At 39.7% G+C, this 18,858-nt stretch overlaps 1 protein-coding gene across 3 annotated transcripts; it reads right to left on the bottom strand.

Annotated features, from left to right (window-relative positions):
• Positions 1–530: 530 nt before the first annotated feature.
• Positions 531–18,851, bottom strand: HMMR (hyaluronan mediated motility receptor). Of its 3 annotated transcripts, none has more exons than XM_075509916.1 (18): positions 18,754–18,851; positions 18,388–18,486; positions 17,689–17,765; positions 14,446–14,526; positions 13,499–13,687; positions 13,117–13,203; positions 12,489–12,589; positions 11,209–11,283; positions 9,962–10,140; positions 8,547–8,695; positions 8,018–8,232; positions 7,288–7,404; positions 6,314–6,472; positions 4,483–4,635; positions 4,273–4,372; positions 3,854–4,030; positions 3,148–3,310; positions 531–2,499 (listed from the first exon to the last, which is right to left on the bottom strand). In XM_075509916.1, the coding sequence occupies exons 1-18, from the start codon at positions 18,797–18,799 to the stop codon at positions 2,483–2,485; spliced, it is 2,184 nt and encodes a 727-aa protein (XP_075366031.1). In that variant the 5' UTR covers positions 18,800–18,851; the 3' UTR covers positions 531–2,482. The 3 variants fall into 3 exon arrangements, with proteins under 3 accessions (XP_075366031.1, XP_075366032.1, XP_075366030.1); XM_075509915.1 differs by having other exon boundaries at positions 532–2,361; XM_075509917.1 differs by lacking the exon at positions 18,388–18,486 and having other exon boundaries at positions 531–2,361; positions 18,754–18,842.
• Positions 18,852–18,858: the final 7 nt, after the last annotated feature.

Here is an 18,858-nt window from a genome sequence, read left to right as displayed (position 1 = left end):
GTTAAACTACAAGGTTTTAAGAATTAAGGCTGCATGAAAAAGGTATGTAGCCATCATAGAAGCATAGTCCTGTGATATCTGCAGTATTTTGCTTCACTTGGTATACTTTCACCCTTTGACAAACTTGCTAATTTGATGTGGGACATGCAAAAATGAGGTTCAGTTAAAAGTGTACCTTAACTCAGTGTCCTCATTTCCATGTTTGAGTTTTGTGGAACCTTCTGTTAACATTCACTTGCCCTAATCTCTCTTGAAATAAGTCACTCATTTACATTTTTAAAAATACATTAAACTAAAGATGTCTTTCATTTTTTGGCATGAAGGCTTTTCATTAGACCTTGACATTCTGATTTATGAATAGTGATTTTGCCTTAAAAATCCCCATATGAGTAGAACAGCACAGAAAGCGTGCAGCTTTCAGCAACCCTGCATGAAAGATGAATACCACCTTACCAGAAAAACTCTAGTATTGTTACTTTTGTTCTTCCATTTTCAGTTGTTTACAGACTTCCCCCACCACCACCCCATTGCTCTTTCCCCTGCTGCTCACTAGATGGAGTTTGGTTTAACCAACTGCTCATTTCACATCCACTGACTAGTGGATATACAGGCTGCGCAACACCAGGATTTCTAGTAACACCATGTTCTCATCAAATGAGTCGGACTAATGCACATTTCCTCTACAATTTTCTTTTAACCCATTTACATCTTTCAGACAATAAAATATTTCTCTTTCTCCACAAGGAGAGATAACTCCAGTACTAAATACTTTCAGCAATTTCCTTATTAAAATATGCCTCTCAACACTTCAGGCAGACTGCTAAATGAACACTAAGTATTTCTCAATTCAAACACCTGAAGTTAATCTTCATCCTCAGTCTTTCAGAAGTTCAAGTAATCCAGCAAATACACAAAGATGACATTAGCAGACAAGACCTAGCAGTTTCTTTCTTGGGACTTTATATCATTTTTAGTATCTCATTTCCTACATATTATCAATTCTTTGTAGGCTTGTAATGTCAGTAGAAATGGCAATATATTTCACATACTAAGCTTTGTGTACTGCCTCTCCGCAGCACCCATATGCAGGATATTAGTAGATGCAATAACAAGAACAGAGTTTCACTTTTCACTTACATTGCAGTATTTACTTTTGTATTAAGAGAAATTTACAGGAAATGAGAGGGTAAGGGAATTGCAGGTTGCATGTACTGCACAGTTCAGCTTAAGTAATTTCTTCTGTAAGAGCAGAGAATACATAGTCTTTGAGGCAAGACTGACATTGTGCTTTGTTAGGAAGATTTAAGACTAGAACAAAGAACACCAGGTCAATTACCCTGTGTAATTTGATTTTGGTTTTTACCTCTGGTTTGTGAAGGAAATAGACAAATTATTTCATTTAAAATTTTTATTGTGCTAAAACGTTCTTAATTTTAGATGCAGTTAAACAGATTCTTTCCACCTTGCCAAAATTCAAGTCTGTAGAATGAATGCATGTACAGTGGATATCCTCCCACCCAATTAAGACAAGTTCTGTTGTTATTCCCGTTCACATAGCATTGATCAATTACAACAGCTGCCTACAAAGACATAAGGACAGTTTAAGAGTCCAGTAAGCACAGCATTCATAAAACAGACATTTCTCTTAAGATACTAATCTTAGCCACAGTATGCAAACATGTAGGTAAATGCAGTCAGTTTGAGTTTGAGCAGAAAATCCTCTTCTGAAGATCAATAGCTGCAATATCTAGCCCTAGGATTTAAATTAGTATGTCCTGAATATAGATCTCATTAAGAATATAAAAGCTAACTGTACAGTCCAATTTTCTACATTGGTTCTGTATTACGTAGGCCACAGAGGTAAAAGGGTCTCTTGGCAGCATTCCTGCCATTGGTATTGAAACAACCATAAAACAGCAAAAGTAATTTAACATAAAATTGAAAGCATGAGATAGATGCAAAAACACATCTTTCATGAAATCAGATTGCATTTGTCACCCTTATTCTCCAGTGCTTATTCACCTTTTCTGAACTTAAGCTGCTCTGTCAAAAACAAACTAAGCAACTTGAGCATACAAAAAAAAGTGAAAGTGAACACTTTTCAGACTTCAGGAGTACAACGATGTTACCAGGAGTTTGGAAGACACTGTCACCTATGGCTTCTTGGTAAAGGTATGACCAAGCATAGTTTTTCATCATTTAGACAGTTTCTCTAGTATTCCTACTAATTTGTATTATATACAGCATCCAAGTTCACCTTGAACAAATAGTCTGTTGAAGTCTTCTGCAGTACATTAATTTATTGGCAATTTATGATATTTTTCTTAACAGCAAGAAGAGATTAAATTTTGTTTTTATTACCTGCAATGGAAAAACGTTACTAAGTTTGGGGTTTTCACTGTTGCTCCCACCACATCAAGTGATTATTTGCCTGCTGGGGGAAGGAAGGCACTACACTCCACACAACAGGCAAGCCAGAATTTCAGACCCTGAAATATACTGTAAAATGAAGGTCTGGTTGAGATCTATACCCTCCCACACTCTCTCCTATGCTGCTTCCCCTCATGCACTCTTGATGGCACTCTTGCCATCCTTCGCTCCACTCCATTCATCTGCAGGCATTTTGCATCTTACTTTTACACCTACAGCACTATAAGGTCCTGCCAGGTAGCAGCTAAAGAACCAGGGCTCAAACCCCAGGCTGAGCCACTTTTTACCCCTACCACCCATACAGGAGACACTGCTTATCACCTGATTAGCTGTGGTGTGCAAGCTGTATGACAGAAGGAAAACTGTAGGTGATACACAGTAGCAAAGCAAAGTTCACATCTTGCAAGATCATGCAAACCAGCTGATTCTCTGTAACCCACTCCTTCCTCTTCCCCCCATCAAGTGCACTTTTTGTTGTCTGACCTGACATACCACCTGCTCAGGTCAGGTTATAAGAAACTGGGCTGGCAAGCACAATAGCGAACTGCACACTGGAAGTGCCCCATCGATGCAGCCTTCCAACATCTGCTGTGAAACTCAGAAGAGATGCCATTCTCCTTCCTTCCCCAAACACAGCAGACCATGCAAGACTGTCATACCTTCTTTGGTTAAGTTTAAGAGGTACAAGGACATGGTTACATCAATATCTAAGCTTACCTTCTTTAAAAGGAGTTTTTGGAGGAATATTTTCCTTGCTATCATGCTGGAAAGCTTTGGAAGGATCAAAACGCCTAATACCCTGAATTGCATATAGTTGCTCCTGAAGATCTCTGTTGGCTTGCTTTTCTTTTGCTAGCAATGCACGCAGTTTTGAGACATCCTAAAGAAAACAAAATACTTGGAAGTTAGGTTAAGAACAGGAGAAAAGCCTGCTTCATCGTTTATTGAAGTAGCCCTCTTGACTAATGCTAAACACAAACATACATACACAATTATTGATGGCATTAAAAAAAACAAACCAAAACCAAACATACAGGTGTAGAGAAACCAGCACCACTGCATAATTGCTGTGCAACACCACTAAGCAGTATGGTAGCCTGAAATTTTCAGGTGCTGCTTTCAGCAGATAGTTTACTAAGTCTAAAACCGCCAAAAGAGGTAAGAAAACCCAACCAACCTAAGAGTAGGTATAGTTATTTGCACTGGTGATCCTTCTGTATATCATATATTCAGTCAAAGCTAAAACAGATTCTCTTGGTGTTTCTGGAGACCAGTGGTTTATTCTAATCTAGCTCTTGCAGGGAATTTAAGAACCATAGAAAGCAAGTAGCTTGCAGGATTGGTCTATAAGTACTTAGAGCAACAAACAAAGGAATCAAGCAAATGAATAACTTACAGATTTCTAACTTCTCATTTCACAAACCTGCTTCAGGTGGGTATTCTCTTCCTTCAACTTCATAACATGCTTGATTTTTTGCTTCTGGTTCTGGTGGCCAAGTAGTTTAGCATATGCATCACTTAGTTTATTCAGTTCTTCTTGGGCTGCACCGTGCTCATTTAAGAGCGCATTCTTCTCTGCTTCAAATGCATCTAGTTGTTGCTGAAATACATATTGAATCTTTTAGAAATATTTAAACATAGCTTTTTACTGAACTGAAATCTATAAAGTAAGATTGGTTTGGGAAGGGGAACAGCTGGCTCAAGGGATAGTAACTTAGGAAACCATTGCAGGATAAATGCCTTCGAATGGGAAAGAGCAGGTTTACTTCAAGAGTAGAACTTGAGTCAACTGTACAAGTCTTACATCAACAGATACTAATAAACATGTACTTTGTAACACACCTGAAAAGGCTTAGTTTTGTTATGTAAATCTTCATATAGATTGCGCCAGGTCTTTATCTCTTCTTTTAAGCTAGAGTTCACATCTTCATTTATGGTTTTCCTAAAAAGCAAAAAGTAGAGTTTCATTATGTTCACTGTTAGCTCTCAGCACTTCCTCACAGTACAACTTAGATGTGCTATAATATGCAGCTTTAGTCTGAGAAAAGTCACCTTGATCTTTCCACTTCGAGTTTTTTTTTCAGATCTTCAGTTTGCTCTTCCAGTTGTTCCTGAAGTTTAGTTATTTGTGCAAGGCAAGACTCTTTTGTTCTCTCTGTTTCTGCTTCTTTTAGTGCAAGCTTTGTCTGGACTTCTAAAAGCATCCTGAGGAAAATATCATCCATCCTTAATGAACCCTTAAAAATTTTTCTTTTTTTACACTACTCTAAATCTGAAAACACAAGTAACCATGATTGAAATGCTGTTAGTAGAAGAACTGAAATAAAGGTTTGCACAAACAGTGCCACAAGAGAAGAACAACAGTACAGAAAGCAATCAAGTTCAAGATGTACAATATTTTTAACTTCCATGAGGAAGCAAGCAGTGCTTTTGAAGCAAGGAAAGATAGTATATTTCTTATTTATGACTATTTAATGCCAGCAGCTTTTAGTGGAAGACACTTTAGTAGTTAGACTTCACATGCAGAGGTTTGGCTCAAGCAGAAACTAATCAAGACTGTTCACTGTGGATGTACTCAAGGGTTGAAAAATTCTACACCTAAAGTATTGCCTTCCCTCTCCAACCTCAGCTCTTTGTTGTATCACCTAGGTGGAGACTAAGAATCCCTTCCCTGCCACACTCAACCAGCAAATCAAACAGGACATAACTCTTCAGCTGTTTTTCTTTTACCAGCTCTAATGGAAACTGGAGGCAATATTAGGCAGGTGAGGAGGAAAGAAAGGACAACATCTTAAACAGCACAGGTGTTTTAAAATAAGCTGGGATAAGCTGTAATTGTCCTTTGGACAATCTTAATATACTGGCTATGGGTGAACAAGACAGCAGAAGCATTACAAAACTTTACAGAGGCATTTTATAAATCAAAGACCTAGATTTGGGAAGGCCAGAAATGCCCAATTCCTTTTGGCCCAAACAGCATTTTAATGCAGTTGAGTAAGTCATTTAGCCACATGCAACAGTTAAAAAGATTAGAACATAGTTGTTGACTTAAATCCAGCTTCAACTTCAGAAGCTGGCTAGGAACTACATCAAAAGAAGTGGGGAACAAAATCTTCCAGCACATACACAATATATTCTGTAATGCAATTCACATACAGGCAATTACCAGTTGCCTAATACAGGTGATTGTACACTGGGACCTTTTAAGACCAAACTCCCCTGCTTCCTCAAGTAGTCATTTACTTGCCCACAGCAAGGGACTTTCTAATACTGTGGGCAGTGAGCTGGAAGGAGAACATACACCACTAAGTTGCTGTTAGTCAGAGAAACAGGTCCTCAGCTAGTTGCCTAAGGAAACTCCTTGGGTGTTACTACACAGCTGCACTGTGGTGCTTCATATTAGGCAGAGAGAGGACTTTTGTTTACCTCACTGCAGTGTGGCATTTCATCAATTGTTAATTGGCAACTGCTTGAGAGCAGAATTTGACATGACACATTATTCAGAGCAGTAAAGGGAGAGCTCTGCATTAAGTTTTTGTTTGTCTGCCCCTGTGGATCTTATTTGTGGAACAGTCACTGTAACTGATATTTCTGATAAAGACAATACTCCAACATATTTCAGTTAAGTATTTTCCTTTTCCTATATGTTCCACATACAGGAAAAAGTCAAAGCAACTGATTGAACAGACCAGTTTTCTAATGCATATAAACTTAATGAATTTTGTCTGTCAATATTTTCAACCCTCTGCACTGGGAAAAGGAAGAAACTTAAGCTTACATCAAATACTGATTTTATTTGGTAGAGTGCCATGTTAAGTTCTAGTTAAGAAGGCAAGCCTCAGTTGGCATTCTTTAGCTTAAGGAAAAGTTTGTCTGTCTATACCTTGCACATTCTTCTTTTGCTTTGTTTTTAGTGTATTCTGCTTCCTGAAGCAGCTGTAGATTATCTTGGCCTATTTTTTTTAGGTTGGCAACTTCTTCTTGCAGAGAGGTGTTCTCCAGTTTAAGACTGTATATTTCTTCAGCTATTGTCTTCTTGTAGCTGGTATTCCAATGCAAATAAGAAAAATCTTGTTACTTTAGACAAGATACAGATTGACATGTTCAGGCCTTACAAGAGCAATACAAGCTCACACTAACAAGTGTAAGAGATTTTATAATCTAGAGATATGGCAGTGTTCCAGAACTGATAAATCCAAAGTTAAAAAAACATTTCCATAAAGCCATAAGCAGTAACACTACAACAAATTCTGCAATACAGATATTTTCACATTTTGGTAGATATAGTAGGTCTTTTGTGTTTTAAACTATCTGAAGCTTATTTTAAACACCAAAAGACCTACTATCTGCAGCTTGCATTGGCAAGTATCCCATTGGATCCTTCATGGGTGCCTTGCATACTTAACAATAACAATATCACTTTTTAAATATTTCCACAACCTGAATATTTTGAGAGGAAAGATCTGCAAGCACTGTAGGAAAGTAATCTCTATCCAGAGCAAGTTGAGTCTAAACAAGAAGTCTTTTTGCAGACATTTTAGTGCAAAGAAAACACCATCACTAGTTACAACTCTCACTGAGATTCAAGAGCACTTGAGTATTCTACTTGGTAACACTTTGGAAGAAGAAACATTCAGTTTCCTGAACTAGATACTGAGTGTGTCATTATACTTGACTAGCACTCAAAAGGAATAAATGAATTTAATGCCATCAAATAGTCCATCACAAAATCCTCTGCTCTAGTACTGTACCAACGCTCATATACACTGTGAAGTACCAAGGTGCATGAATAAGCAGCATATTTTATTGTAATCTTAGAGATAAGCCCTGTCCTAGATCTTCGTGAAACTTAAATACCTTTCAAACTCAGCAACAGTCTTTCCAAGTTTGCGCAATGTATTGCTATGCTCTTCTCGGATTTGCAAAACAGCATTGCTGTGTGTTTCATTGATTTGCTCCAACTCAGCATTCTTCCTGAAATAAAAATTCAGCATTCCACACTAGAGGTAAGTATGTCTGAACACATTACCAAAAGCTATTATCAATTACAGAAGGCTTGCAATGGCAGCAATATATTAACTGTGACAAACCAGTAACTTCTCTGCCACAACTTCTCATGTATTAAAGCACAATCTTCATAGCAGATTTAACTAAGCATTTCCCCCTCCCCTTATTTTCCAAGATAGCTATAGAATAGATTGGACACCCAATAGTAAACTTTCAATAGGTGAAAGGAAGAAACAACTTCCTTGAAAATCTTTCCTAGTCATTGCCCTCTCCAGGGCAGAAACATCCAATAGGACATGCATGTAGCTTACCCTTCACAGCAATGTCACATTACTACAGTACTGGCATTTCAAGCAAGTCTCAGCATGCTAATTAAAGTTTTAAGACAATATAAAATTGATTCAAGTCACTTATCTGGATTAGGTCTAATCACTATCAATAATCAACAACCAGCAAGAAATAAATTTAGATCTGTTCAGGTCTCTCTAAAACCTGAATTAGGCACAGAAGCTTTGTTCATGCTACTGATTTAACATTTTTCCTTTCAAAGCTCTAGAATCAGAAAGTTTATTTCACAAACCCTTTCAACTTTACTTCCATCTGTGCAAGTTCAAGAGCTTGAGATTTGATTTCTTGTTCCAACTGCTTCACCAACTTCTCAGCTTTCTTCTCCTTAGCATGTAGTTTATTCAGCTCATTCATTGTATCACTCAGCTCTTCTTCAAGAAGATGTCTCTCTCTTGTTACCTCATCTTGGAACTCTAGTAACTTCTGCTGCATTGATGCGGACGACTCCTGCATGCCAGAGTATCACAGATTTTAAAACTACCAGTACTCTTCTAGATATTAAAGACTAATTTGCAGTGTTCAAACTTTAAAGCACAAGAATAAGGTCAAATCTACAGGAAGAACCAAAACACCCATCATACCAGCTATGATTCTTAGAGATATTGGATCACACGGTTTCTGCTTGCCAGCACCTGCTTGTACATACCACAGATTAGACCATTAATAATACAGCAATCTCACATGTAATCAAAATCAGAACCTTTAGTGCCAGTCACTGGGATTAGAGTCTATTTTTAGACCAATTTATAGTCTGTATTTACCTTCTCTTGCTGCAGCTGAGAGACCACCTCCTCATGTTTCTGAAGCAGTTTTTGGTGTTCTTGTTCTTCTAAGCCGATTTTTTGTTTCAGGTCTTCTATTTCAGCATTCATACTCAGGAATTTTCCTCTGCTCTCAGATAACTCTTTCTCTGCATAGAGGAATTCTCAGTATAACACAAATTCCCTTCTCTGTCTTCTAAGAACTACAACATCTATTCTTCATAGTATTTCCATTCTAGCTTTAAAGTTAGTTAGGCAAGGGAAACAAAAAAAACACCACACAAAAAAACAACCAAAACCAAAAAACCCACCCCAAACCACATCTTTAACCCATCTGGAAACTCCTCAAAATTGGCGGAAAGTACCCCACTTCAAAAATAATTTTAACAGCAGGAATCTTTGGATCAAGCAATAAGCCTTCATCAAAACAGCAGTATGGCTGGGGAAAAACAAGTAAATTATTTCCCCAAAGCTTCTTCTTCTAAGAGCAGAAGTCTTATGAGGAGCAGCTGAGGGAGCTGGGATTGTTTAGCCTGGAGAAAAGAAGGCTGAGGGGAGACCTTATTGCTCTCTACAACTACATGAAAGGAGGTTGTAGAGAGGTGGGGGTCGGTCTCTTCTCCCAGGTAACAAGTGATAGGACAAGAGGAAATGGCCTCAAGTTGCGCCAGGGGAGGTTTAGACTGGATATTAGGAAAAATTTCTTCACTGAAAGGGTTGTCAAGCATTGGAACAGGCTGCCCAGGGAAGTGGTTGAGTCGCCATCCCTGGAGGTATTTAAAAGATGTTGGATGAGGTGCTTAGGGTCATGGTGTAGTGGTGGTCTTGGTAGTGTTAGGTTTACAGTTGGACTTGATGATCTTAAAGGTCTTTTCCAACCTATACGATTCTGTGATTCTTCCACAAAATACTAGCACATACAAGCCAACTGGTACACAGAGAACTGAGTACCAGTCTCAGGCTGCAGAGTTACTGGTTTTGGGGGAGAGGGAGGGAAAGATGTGAAGAAGGATTCCGAGACACATTCCCAATACCTCAGTGAACTTGTGCACAAGCTGCTAACAGTGGATTGACACAATATTGTACAGCTTCTCAATTAAGAGTAAGGAACAAGCCATTTCTGTTCAGCTTTCACACTGAAACCATTCCTACTATGTAAACAATTTTCATTTCTATACTATATACCTTAGTAACCCTCCATGGAAATACAAATTTAGACTTAACAGATGTCAGATTCAAGGTAGTTTCCATGTTGTTAGAAATATGCCTAGCTGTTTTCAGCTGGAGCTCAGAGACATGACTTAACTTGGAACAAACCAGCCTAAATTGCCATTTTAGAACAAACCTATTTGAGATGCCTTAAGACACATCAGTGATACCACATATGTGAACAGCATACAAGCACTAACAATTACCTTTTTCTTGTTGAAGCAATTGACACCTTTCATTAAGTTCTTTTATCAGTTTAAATGATTCTTCTTCTTTTGTTTTGAGGGTATCCCTCAGGATCCCAATATCTTGGTCTTTCTTTATTAGTGTCTCCTCCATCTGGGCAACATCTAGTTTGTATTTCTCAACTGTTTCTGCAACACTACTGTAGGAGAAAATTCAGGTATTTGTTACTACTAAATTTTGTTTGTAAGCTTACACTTCAGCACACAGGGAAAATGCTTAGGAATGTTGGTTTCCAACAGGAGAACTGCCTTCACCTGCTTTCCCAGACACAAGTTTTTGCACATTAAGACAGGTTAATTACAATTAAAAGCAATTTTTTCAATGCTGATGGTTTGTTTTAAAAGAAACTTATGCAATCACACAAAATATAAAGGTTGGATTAAGGCAGAATTAGTCACTATAACTGATTTACAGAGGACCACTACCTCCAGTTCTTTTACAAAGCTGAGTTTTGACAGAAAAGCATACACATCAATAAACCAGATTTTACAAGAATAAGCAGAATCTTAAGATTAATGAGGAATCTCTTAATGAGTAAATTGACAGTGGGGGGTGGTGAAGAGTGAACTCGTTTAAATTTAACACTTTTGTATTTTCACCGTGTTCTGAGCTAGGGACGCATTACTGTGAAGACTGGTTAGAGTTTCAATTGGTTACAAAGCACTGGATTAGTAATTTTTAGAATCAGACTGATACTCATACATACATAATTCATCACAAGTTTTATATGCAAATTGGAGTATTGTAAAGTTCACCAGAAGCTAGGATTCAGGTTTTTTTGCCGTACTGTACATTGTTTTACAAGGAAGGGCTAAAACACATTACTGCCAGTACCTTAGAGGAAAAGGATTTAGCTTGATTTATGTACAAATAACTCAGGTAAAAACAAGATTTCAGGACCCTGATACAAAACTCGTCCATAGTATTGCTTAGCTCAGAAAAGCACAGAGGCATTTAGAAAGATAATTAAAATAATATCTTATGACTCCTTTCCACTGTGTGGAAAAAATTCTGATTTCTTTTCCCCCTCTATTTTAATATTGTTAAACAGAATTGTTGCCAAGGTTAAACAGATTGTTGCCAATTGTAAACATTGTTGCCAATTGTTAAACAGAATTGTTGCCACTGTCTTCACCAGTCATAAATGACGCTTGGTTTTACTGCCTTTTAACTTACCCAGCCCAACTCAAGAACAACTGGTTGTTACCTGAGCTCTGTGATATATTCCAGGAGTTTTTCAGTGTCAGACTTTTCTTCAACTTTCTCTCTCTCAGTAGCAGACCTAAAACCAGTAAGTTTTAATGATGGATGTATTTAAACAAATTCAGAGTTACTTGTAAGCTATTTGTTTACAGAGGAGCAAGTAGAAATAAACCACTGCATCATGACTTAGTAGTAATACATACTTTTCATAATCCAGTTTGGCTGACAAACTAGTATTTACTCTAAGAAGTGATTCTACCCTCCTTTGATACTTGCTCCATATGGTCTTATTTGTAGTAAAGATGCTGAGCCATATTCTGCCACAAGCAAGTATGCTAGAACAGCTGCATTAGCTTTATTGTTTCCTCCCTTTGTGAATTGCACTACCTGCATTACTAGCTTTGTGTATTTTAACTCTAGCATAAGTATAAAATTCTGCTCATATTTGAGCACTTTGATGTTAAGTAAACACAGAAAGCATAAGAAGGATGCTGCAGTGCCGATCATGCAAAACTGACATAATATACCTTATAAGTTCATCTATCTTAGGTCACCATCCTCAGAAATAGCCTATATGTTAGCACACTGTTCCTGTGCAGCAAATGACATTTCTTGGGCAGAATAGAAAGTATTGATTTGGAACTCTTTGTTCCTACATACAGCTGCTTCAGCCAAGACACTTTGCAGTTGCCTTTCTTCAGAGAATGTGGCTACTATGAAGCAACTTTGAAAGCACCACAACTGCTCTTTGATACACTTAGCTTGGGAACACACAGGTGTTAATCAAATCTGTGTAAAATGCCTGGCTACTGAATTAGGATCTCCACTCCTGGTCCAATGCTTTTTCATTCTTGCTTATTCCTAACTTACTAGTCTAAAGGGCCAGACACTGAAGTATCCAATCTACATGAATGTCTTGTTCCAAGATGAACAACAATTCTTTTCTCAAGATATGCATCTTCCCTCCCCACCCCATAGCCAAGAAAACCACCCATACCACACTGGAAGACAAAGGGTTGAGATGATATAGTCTGTCTTTTGGAAAAAGGTTAGATAAACTAGAGGAACAATATTTTGTATGTTCATTTTATAATACAGCAGTTCCTAAAACTTCATTCCATCAAATTTATTCCAGGTCACAAATACTAATAATGTCTGTTCCTTCTCAGTAGGGAGATGGCCTGTATTTTTCCCTAAACTACATGCTTACTATAAGGTATAAGCATGTAAGCACAGCTAGATGATATAATGTCATCTAAGTCAATTCCTTTCCTTACTACTTACAGTTTTTCTTCTAACTGTGCTACTTTTCCTTTTGAATGCTCTAGATTCCTCTGCACTTCCTGCAGCTTCATTTCCATATCTTCCTGCTTTGCAAGTGCAGTCTTAAAAAAAAAAAAGACAAATATTACCACCAAAATGAGATTTAGTAAAAAAACCCCGATTGTCTAAGAGACAGTGGTAAACTGGAATTACTTCATAACTACAATTTAATGATAGTGCTTGCTACTATGCTAAACGTGATTCAAAGTATCCCTCTGTAAAGATATTAGCCATGTTAAAACAACCACCACCACCCCCTGAAAAACACAAACATGTATAAGAGCTTCAAACTATACTTCAGACCACTGGTTTTCAAAGAAATCAATAGTCTGACCAACAGATTGATACTGTAATAGAGGTATTTCTAGGCTTCCTTACTTGAACTCAGATTTACTCTGCACATCAACAGCAAAATTAAGAACATCTGTTGTTTGATCTTTATTTCTGTATTTTCACTCTGCAGAAAATAAAAGAATCTACCGAGTTGAGGACAGAAACAAAACATGATCTGCAGTTCTGTTGTAAGCCCTTCATTGTCTGTCCCTGAACAGCTCAGAATTACTATCCTGTGCAGTGCAAATGGTCATACCTTTTCCTTAGCATCCCTCTTGTTTCTGAGCTTCATTAACTCCATGCATAGGCTGCTCATTTTCTTCTGCACGCCATCTTCAGACAGCTTAGAGGTGAATATAAAACCACTAAGCATAACTCCTTATATGGTTTACTCTTCACACAATCTTTTAAGTGTCCCCCTCCCAACCACAGCAATGATCTCTACCCATCCTTGAGATGGACGTTAGCAGGTCCCACCCTGTCTTTAGACAGAAGCGCACAAGATTCCAAACCAGATGTGCTCTATGCCTGTGTCAATGAAGGGGCACAGGGAATGTGAAGATACGGATCAGCAACTAAAGTTTTCTCTTGCCCAGGGAGCTTAATAACAGCAAATATGCACTTCTTTGTCTGAATACCTTTGACTTTAGTAGTTCATTGGTTCTTGTTAGTTCCAGAAGCTGTTTTTTTAGGCATGCAACATTTGCCAAGAGAGATGTTTTCTCCTGAACTGCAGCACTCAGCTTTGCTTCAATCTTAACAAAATCCTCATCCAGAGCCTGAAGTTTTTTGTCCTGCTCTCCACGCTCTCTCACTAATGCACGAATCTAAAACAGAAGAGGTATTTTCTTTATTTCCTACTATTATTCTTCCTAAATAGCATAATTAGTTTATGCCTGTTGTTTTCTTGGAGAGGCTAAATATTCAAACTGTATTAACTTTCATGCAGAAAATATATCTTCAACTCTGTCATTCACAGGAAAGGAAATAACACAATTACCACAATCTTCTATTATTACGCACCACAGATTTGCAGTCCTAGCATTTCATCTGACTTATTTTATGCTACTGAGCCAGTACAACATATTAAAAGTTAGAATAGTCTTAGCTTGAACTTGCAACAGAAACCAACTATCCTCTTTGGATGTGGAAGAGAAAGACAGAATGTGACATTTGAGACACATGAGGCACAGATTAGTACACAGACGTGTACTGATAAGGAAAAGCTAGCTGCCCCTTAAACTATAAAATTGCGTCAATTAAGCAGAAATCTCAGCAAACAGTTAAGTAAAACAAAACCTTTTTGGGGTAGAGAACATCGGACTAGGTTCTCCCTTTTTTTTATTAAATAAAAAAGACTGGCTGCACAGCTGTTCACAATCAGTAGGAATTTATGTAATTCCTTTAACAAACCCAATGTTTTCTACATACCATAACATTTGATAATCTCTGCTTTGCACAGAGCTGTTTGCAAACTACTTGTATGCCATGTTACGCAAGAGAGGCTAATTTTACTAGCTTATATCTTTTATTACGGTAAGTGGGAAACATAAAACAGGATTGCACTCGCATAATGTATTCATACCTCCTTCTCCAGAGTCTTCTGTTTCTTTTTCTCTTTCATAAGGATAAGATCTTTTTTAGGCTTCAGAGTCCCATTAGCTGGCTTTTGAAAACAGAGGTATTAGAAATACTTAAACTGATCTCTAGCTGCATACTAGTTTAACAACACAGTTAAATATAAGAGTGGATGCCTTCACATAGACAATACTATTAAAGATACACACACATAAAATAAAAGGCAAATGTCTCTCCCCCACACATAGGGCAGACAAGTATCAGGTTAGGATGGGTTTTACCATTGTACTTTCTCATAAGCATTACTCTGAATGGACAGCTCATAACCATTGTGACAGGAAGAAGATTAAGAAAGTTTAAGACATTCGCACCCCCTGAACTCCATAAAAAAACCACCTTAATCTCTTAACCACAGGTTTGTTTGCAGAATTTTGTCCTACATCACAAGTACTAGTGAACTAAATTAGTAAATCAGGGTTATCATTTTTTAACTTGATAAGCTATGCATCTTCACATCCATAGCCTCACACATTGCACTGGGAACCTGTATATAGAGTATCATCCCCTCTTTGTTTCTTTTACCACTAGGCTTCTGCTCTGCCCTGTCCACCATATGAAAGCAGAAACAGAAACACAATCTTCTTAAAAAGAAGCAGCTGCACCATAATTACATGGTGAGCAAGAGACAAAAAACCCCAGCATTGTAACAGCAAAGACAACAAGCCACTCTGTAGTCCCAAGTAATCATCACATGATTCCCAAAGACACTGCAATTTCCTTTTTCCTTCTTAGTTACTAAGGAATACAGGCACAATAATGCATTTCATAGTTTACTCAGGTAGGTTAACAGTAATTGTGTAAAAGGGCTACATAGAATCACAGAATCATATAGGTTGGAAAAGGCCTTTAAGATCATCAAGTCCAACCGTAAACCTAACACTACCAAGACCACCACTACACCATGTCCCTAAGCACCTCATCCAAACGTCTTTTAAATACTTCCAGGGATGGCGACTCAACCACTTCCCTGGGCAGCCTGTTCCAATGCTTGACAACCCTTTCAGTGAAGTAAAATTTCCTAATATCCAGTCTAAACCTCCCCTGGCTCAACTTGAAGCCATTTCCTCTCGTCCTATCACTTGTTACCTGGCAGAAGAGACCGACCTCCACCTCTCTACAACCTCCTTTCAGGCAGTTGTAGAGAGCGATAAGGTCTCCCCTCAGCCTCCTTTTCTCCAGGCTAAACAACCCCAGTTCCCTCAGCCGCTCCTCATAAGGCTTGTGCTCTAGACCCTTCACCAGCTTCGTTGGCCTTCTTTGGACATGCTCCAGCACCTCAATGTCTCTCTCATAGTGAGGGGCCCAAAACTGAACACAGTATTCAAGGTGCAGCCTCACTAGTGCAGAGTACAGGGGCACAATCACTTCCCTAGTCCTGCTGGCCACGCTATTTTTGATACAAACCAGGATGCCACTGGCTTTCTTGGCCACCTGGGCACACTGCTGGCTCATATTAATGAGCTGGCTGTCAACCAACACCCCCAGGTCCTTCTCTGCCTGGCAGCTTTCCAGCCACCCTTCCCCAAGCCTGTAGTGTTGCATGGGGTTGTTGTAGCGCAAGTGCAGGACCCAACGCTTAGCCTTGCTGAATCTCATACAGTTGGCTTCAGCCCATTGATCCAGCCTGTCCAGATCCCTCTGTAGAGCCTTCGTACCCTCAAGCAGATCAACACTCCCACACAACTTGGTGTCGTCTGCAAACTTACCGAGGGTGCCTTTGATCCCTTCGTCCAGATCACTGATAAAGATATTAAACAGAACTGGCCCCAACACAGAGCCCTGGGGAACACCACTTGTGACCAGCCACCAACTGGAGTTAACTCCATTCACCACCACTCTTTGGGCCCAGACATCCAGCCAGTTCTTTACCCAGCAAAGAGTACACCTGTCCAAGCCATGAGCAGCCAGTTTCTCCAGGAGAAGGCTGGGGGAAACCGTGTCAAAGGCTTTACTGGAATCTAGATAGACAACATCCACAGCTTTTCCATCATCCACTAGGCAGGTCACCTTGTTGTAGAAGGAGATCAGGTTGGTCAAGCAGGACCTGCCTTTCCTAAACCCATGCTGGCTGGGCTTGATCCCTTGGTTATTCTCTACATGCCATGTAATAGCACTCAGGATGATCTGCTCCATCAGCTTCCCCGGCACCGAGGTCAGGCTGACAGGCCTGTAGTTCCCTGGGTCCTCCTTCTAGCCCTTCTTGAAGATGGGAGTCACATTTGCTAATCTCCAGTCAACTGGGACCTCCCCAGTTAGCCAGGACTGCTGGTAAATGATGGAAAGGGGCTTGGTGAGCACATCTGCCAGTTCCTCCAGTACTCTCGGGTGGATCTCATCAGGCCCCATAGACTTGTGAGTGACTAAGTGGTGTGGCAGGTCACTAACCATTTCCCCCTGGATTATTGGGGCTCCATTATGGCCCCATCCCTATCTTCTGACTCAGGGGGCTGGGTACCCAGAGAACAATTGGCCCTGCTATTAAAGACTGCGGCAAAGAAGTCATTAAGTACCTCAGCCTTTTCCTCATCCTTTGTCACTGTGTTCCCTCTCCCATCTAATAGAGGCTGGAGATTCTCCTTAGCTCTCCTTTTGTTGCTAATGTATTTGAAGAAGTGTTTTTTATTGTCTTTTACGGCAGTAGCCAAATTGAACTCTAGCTCGGCTTTAGCCCTTCTAATTTTTTCCCCGCACAACCTCGCTATACCTTTGTAGTCCTCCTGACTTGCCTGCCCCTTCTTCCAAAGGTCATAGACTCTCCTCTTTTTCCTGAGCCTTTTTCCCCACCGGCTCATCTTTTGGCACCTGGGGACAGCCTGCTCTTGTGCCTTTAGGACTTCCTCCTTGAAGAGCCTCCAGCGTTCCTGGACTCCTTTGCCCAGTCTCTTAAATAGGCCAAAGTCTGCCCTCCAGAGGTCTAAGGTGGCAGTTCTGCTGACTGCCCCCTCCTCACTTCTCCAAGCAGCAAAAAATCTATCATTTCATGATCACTATGCCCAAGACAGCCTCCAACCATCACATGGCTCACAAGTCCTTCTCTGTTCGTGAGCAAGAGGTCCAGCAGGGCACCTCCCCTAGTTGGCTCACTCACCAGCTGTGTCAGGAAGTTATCTGCCATACACATGATTTAACGAGTCACAGTGAGCTTTAGCCGGAATTTAACAGTGCTACAGACACCACAGATGAGTCTTACTGTTGATCCGAGAGATAAGAGTCTTCTTCCAGTTACAGGGGTAGGTGCACTCTTCTCACTGTTCAGATTTGTCTCACCTGCAGAAGGATGTAGAAAAGAACGGTGAAGGAAGAGGGTGTGCATGCAAATAGTGAGGGAATTTTAACCAAACTAGACAAGGTTAATTAGCTTTTTATACAAAAGACAGAATGCCACTTGATTATTAGACTATCCACTTCACAACCCAATGCAAGCTGTTTTCTTATTACAGTCAGGCAGTTCAATATCAGTTATCTGAGCACTTAAGAGTTTAGAGGGACTACCAGATGACAGTCAATTTTGAGAATTCAGCTTCTGCCAAGTTTCCCCCCCCACCATCCAGATCCATGCTGTCCATTTTCAACTGAGGGATGCTTTATACCTGAAAAGCCCAGGAAAATATCACTAAAGACCACATTAATGAAGTAGTTAAATCATTTATTTGATCTCCAGAGGTCCCCTTAATTAGCAGAAGTCACATATAAAGCTATTTTCAGAAGATTCAGTAAGGTATGTTTTTATAGCTGCTATACCCTTGAGCTGGAAGGTAGGCAGTGAGCCCCTGCAACAGAAAACAATTTCTAAACAAGAACAAAGCAGTAACAGCATGTAAGCACTAACAATAGCAGCATTCAAAGATATTACGCCATTGTGTTCTGTGCAACTTTTAGGACTACTTACTCTTCTGTTTCCTAACCCGTTGACGTGTTTCAGATGACAGAGAGCCTTTCAGTGCATCTGAAGGTTTAACATCATAGGATCCTTGCAGTGACGTACATACTAGAAATGAGATTTTCAGAACAGCAGAGAACTATTAAGGTAAACGATTGGGTTTTCAACTTCAATGAGGTGAGGCTAGTAACACACTTAAGTTAAATCCACTTAAAAGAAAAAAGAAAAACAACCAAGAACTGGAGTCTCAGTTCTCCTCATCTTCCACATAAACATGAGGAAAACATACAGCACAGCACAGCACAGCACAGCACAGCACAGCACATCCCGCTCCCGCTCCCCCCCCCCGCGGACACGAGACCGCCGCGCACATACCGGAGCTCTCGTTGAAGCGCCGGAGCGGAGCCCTGGAGAAGGCCATGGCAGCGAACAAGACCCGGCGCAGCGCGGGCCTCTCAGCATTCAAAAGGACCAACGGCC

Source organism: Mycteria americana, chromosome 8, assembly GCF_035582795.1.
Source record: "Mycteria americana isolate JAX WOST 10 ecotype Jacksonville Zoo and Gardens chromosome 8, USCA_MyAme_1.0, whole genome shotgun sequence".
Lineage (NCBI taxonomy): Eukaryota > Metazoa > Chordata > Aves > Ciconiiformes > Ciconiidae > Mycteria > Mycteria americana.
Note: the sequence above shows the minus strand (reverse complement) of the source record. Positions and strands in the feature narration are given on the sequence as shown.

Excerpts from the sequence above, each read along its gene's own strand:
- HMMR (XM_075509915.1), bottom strand. The coding sequence starts at position 18,799 with ATGGCCTTCTCCAGGGCTCCGCTCCGGCGCTTCAACGAGAGCTCCG. Across the intron at positions 14,527-17,688 it reads TCTTATCTCTCGGATCAACA|CCAGCTAATGGGACTCTGAA; the intron begins GTAAGACTCATC and ends TGTTTTCAAAAG. Across the intron at positions 11,284-12,488 it reads GCACAGTTAGAAGAAAAACT|GTCTGCTACTGAGAGAGAGA; the intron begins GTAAGTAGTAAG and ends TACTGGTTTTAG.